Consider the following 4,160-nt stretch of genomic DNA (forward strand, 5'->3'; position numbering starts at 1 on the left):
CAAGGCAGGACACTGAGTTGAAGACGAATTCATCCTGAAAGGGACTTCCGAAGATCATCTAGTCTAGATGATATTTTCACATTGTGAAAGTATTTGTCTGTCTCTTCATTAATTTGTGTTTTTTTCATCTGTTACAGGAGTTAAAGACGTGATTGTTTGGGGCAATATTACTGGCTGTAACTACATTGATTTGTCACACGCAAAGCTTTATGGATATGACTGTGCTATTCGGGGCCCAGCTAATTTTTCATGTCCTTTGTTGAATATGATTTATGATAGGTACAGTACAGATCTTTTTGTTTTTAGAGTAAAACTAAATAGCTGCTTTTAATCGATGTTTATCTCAACTGTTAATTAAATGTCAAGAAAGATTTTGTTGTCAAGATTTGTCTTTACTAGCAAGTGCTGTACATAAAGGAAAACGCAAGTTGAAGTACTCAGTCTGCAAAAGAAGTTGAGTAGTTCCTAGAGCTATACATAGCTGACTGTCTTGCCAACTTTGTTTATAACTATATTTTCCTACAGTGTATTTCTCTGCTATCATATAATGAGCAGCCTATAAGAAATAAAGTGAGTCCAGATAGTGACTTAGATGTCTAGTATGCATGAACAGACTTTGAAATAATACTAAACATAGATCTGCATCTTGAAGTTCCTGAATTCCATTGAACATATGGCCTGAGGGTACCAATAATGTCAGTTTCCCAAAATAGACAATTTATTTGTTAACATATGTAAAAAGGATGCCAGGCAGCTAGATAGCTTCTTGTGGAAAGAGAAGTAGCAGAGAAAGGATGGGTGGAGTGAGAGGGCAGCAGATGTCACATGCAAGCTGGCCTGGCTGTGTGGAGCTTCCACGCTGGTCTAAACGTAGCATTTACTGGACAGCAGGCACTTCTTGTGTTCTATACTTGTACTGTGCCTAACAAGGGGATTCTGGTTCACAGTTGCATTCCTACATAAGATGGTAATACATATAAATAATAATAATAATAAAGGTTATTATTTGAGTAAATTACCTAAGTTTCATAAGTAGTATTTGTTACCTTTTGAGGCACTTTTTTCTAGACCCTAATTTTTTTGTCTTTAAGTGCTTTACTTTCAGCAGTGAAGTTTGAACAAGTTTCAACTATTTTCTTCCCTCAGGTTTAGTTCTTTTTTCCTCTAGAAAACTACCTTTCCTGCAGGCACCTTAGTTTTTTCTTTCTTCTTCCCCTTTCCCCTCCACCTTTTTTTTGTTGATAGAGAATGGATCCATTCAGAATTTCTGTCTGCACTGAGTTCCCAGGTCTGTCGTTGTGTAGGAATGTTACCTGCTCATGCCATAGCCTCTGTACTGAGATACTGGTATCATGGCTCTCCTGGGGAGATTGTTTCTGTGGGAATACTTTCTAAAGGTAAATCTGCTTTTGTTTCACATGTTCTCCTGTAGCTTTCCCCAGTATGTATAATGTTATTTTTTAATCAAGATTTTTAATTTAATAAAAACTTGTAAAATAAATAATGATATAATAGGAGGCTGAGAGTTTGTTTTAGCATAAGAACCTCCAAATCTAAGCTCTCCAGAGCTTGTGATTTGATACTCACTTCTTACAAGCATCTCTTAGGTTAGTGTTGTCTCACTGCAGATTATCTCTTAGTCTTTTAGTTTAAGTGCTTTTCTGGTGTACGTGTTTTGCTCAAGGACTCTTTGTAGTTCTTAGAGCCTAGGCTATAAGTGCATGTTCTTGTGTATTTATGTGGACCAGTAAATGGAGCACTTCACAACAGGCATTTAAGGCTTGTATGAGATTAAAAAAAAAATTTTTTCCCCTTTGTAAGATGTAAAATTTTTACATGTACCTCTAACCAAAATACAAAGTTACAGTAAAAAGGGAACTTTAGTCTTTGAACTGTATACTGATAAAGGCAATCTCTGTTTATACTAAGATCTTACAGTTGCAGGCTTTTACAAGTCTGTAGGACATAATCTTGATGCTGGTGAAGATGTGTTTTTTAATCAGAAATATTAAGTTTGGGTCATTTTTTCCCTCTACTTCAGGTCAATTTTCCATTCCTGAAGGAATTGTCTTCTCCATGCCAGTGAGGTTCCAGAATGGTAACTGGGAAGTCATGACAGAATTAGAAATTAATGAAACGACCCAAGAAGTTCTGGGACGTTCAGCCCATGAGCTGACTCAGGTGATGATTGCTTGTATCTAGTAATATACCCATTCTGCCACCTATGGGTGCATTGTTAGACATACAAACTGCACACATGTGCTTATGCATGAGAAATACCAGGTGTTTATAAGTGTAAGTTAGTATTTATGTATTGAATCGAACAGATGACTGTTCTGTTGCCCCTAAAGGAGATGATAAAATAAATTTGCCTATGTAAGTGTAGAATTTGGACCCCCAAGTTCTGCAGTCAAAACAGAAGCATTAGCTTTAATTTAATGTTTCTTTGTTCTATGCCGCTGATGTTGGTTTTACTTGTGTGGTATTCAGAGCAGTTCTGTGCCAGAAGACATATCTTTTGGGATCATTGTCACTGTGACTCTGCATGAATGAAGGCCAGATTTTATTAGAATTAGGGATTTTTCAGAAAATACAAAATCAGTGAGCAGTAATTGCATCATGAACTTCTTGTGCGTGGGACAAAAATAATGTAATTTGACTAAGTATTAAAATACTAAAAAGACTGGTCCCAAACTCTACATTCTAGCATCAATCAGATTTTGTGTTCTTCAGTTACACTGGTAACATGTAAGGAATGTTTTATTTTAACATATTTTAAGTTTATGCTATAAATTACAGTGAATGAAAAGTATGGGTAATATTAAAACAGCTTTTTTTTTTCTTTTTCCATTCAGGAAAAGCTCGTTGCACTAAAAGAAATAGAAGAAGTGCATCCATATGGAGCTGTTAAAATCGCTAGTGAAAAATCTTTGTGTCAAGGTGGGTTTTTCTCCCCATAAAAGATGAGATCAAGTTTTAAGTGACAATTTAAGTAATGCATTCTTATTTTACGCTCCTTTCATTTAAAATGGATATAAAATCCTTCAAGAAGGAATATAAATAACAAGTGCTTGTCTGATGTATCCTGACCATGCCTGGGGCATGGTGATAGAAGGGGGAAGCCTGCATGTTAGCAACCTTATTTTGACAAGTTTCTATTGTGTCATTCACAGACCATGACTATAAAAGCTGAGCATAAATAATACATTTAGCATGACACATTTTATCTTAGGTCATTAGTGAATATAAAATCATTTTAAACCAAGTAACTATTACTAGAAAAGCACTTTCATCGTATGTCCTACTATATGTTTTTGAAGCTATTCTTTAATACACATCACTGTCCTTTACTCGAGAGAATTAGTTTAATTTCTAACAGAAAACAATACTGTAAATTGGAACTCAAAACTCTTGTTTTTCTGTTTGTTACAGTACCAAGCAGTTCATTCAGTATCTTTAGTCTATAAGCCAGTCAGAAGAAGAAAAGATTGAGACACCTAAAGACAATAGGCTAAAAAAAAAGATATGCCTACTTATGGTAGAGAACGCAATATCGGTAAGTGGCAGCCACATCTGCCACTTCTTCCAATTACAATAGATGATTTTAGAGATCCCTACATTATAAACTCTTAAGCCATTTTGCTTTGTTTGTTAATGACACACCAAGTATTTCCTGACTTAATTTTTTTAAATGCACAATGATATGAGTAATTTCAACTAAAAATCTGCAGAACAACTCCAATATCACTTACTAATATTTAGGAACATGTGAGAAGGCTATAGGCTACCTGATACTGCCACGTCTGAATCCACAATCTATTTTTCCCATGCAGAATAAAAACTCCACATCTTCCAAGTCTTTCTCTTCCACTTTTCCTACCCATTTTGTTTTCAAGTTCTCTATCCTTTTACGAGCAGATAAAGGAAAGAAGAATAGTTAATAAAAAGAAGAGCAGATGAACTTTAAAGTGTGGTTTACTGGTGTCTTCCTACATTTTCCCTAGTGTCACGTTCCCAAATCCCTATACTTTCCCAGTACTCTAGCAATTTCTTTCGACTGTTATGTACTACAGGCCTTTCTCCTCATTAGTTTTCTTTCTCCCTTCCTTGAAATTCTTGCCAGTTCAGGTTCAACGAGGCCAAGTGCTGGGTCCTGCACT

The 4,160-nt window shown here is 35.6% G+C and overlaps 1 protein-coding gene across 1 annotated transcript in view; it reads left to right on the forward strand.

Moving 5' to 3' along the window:
• The window catches only part of MDH1B (malate dehydrogenase 1B, NAD (soluble)), a gene marked incomplete at both ends in the record, with an annotated part of 6,641 nt that extends 3,701 nt beyond the window's left edge, over positions 1 to 2,940 (forward strand). The window contains 4 exons of the mRNA XM_010183135.1: positions 138 to 279; positions 1,246 to 1,397; positions 2,042 to 2,181; positions 2,856 to 2,940. Coding sequence (XP_010181437.1) covers positions 138 to 279; positions 1,246 to 1,397; positions 2,042 to 2,181; positions 2,856 to 2,940 — 519 coding nt within the window. The remainder of the gene's footprint in view (positions 1 to 137; positions 280 to 1,245; positions 1,398 to 2,041; positions 2,182 to 2,855) is intronic.
• Positions 2,941 to 4,160: the final 1,220 nt, after the last annotated feature.

Source organism: Mesitornis unicolor, unplaced genomic scaffold, assembly GCF_000695765.1.
Source record: "Mesitornis unicolor isolate BGI_N332 unplaced genomic scaffold, ASM69576v1 scaffold38470, whole genome shotgun sequence".
NCBI classification, from domain to species: domain Eukaryota; kingdom Metazoa; phylum Chordata; class Aves; order Mesitornithiformes; family Mesitornithidae; genus Mesitornis; species Mesitornis unicolor.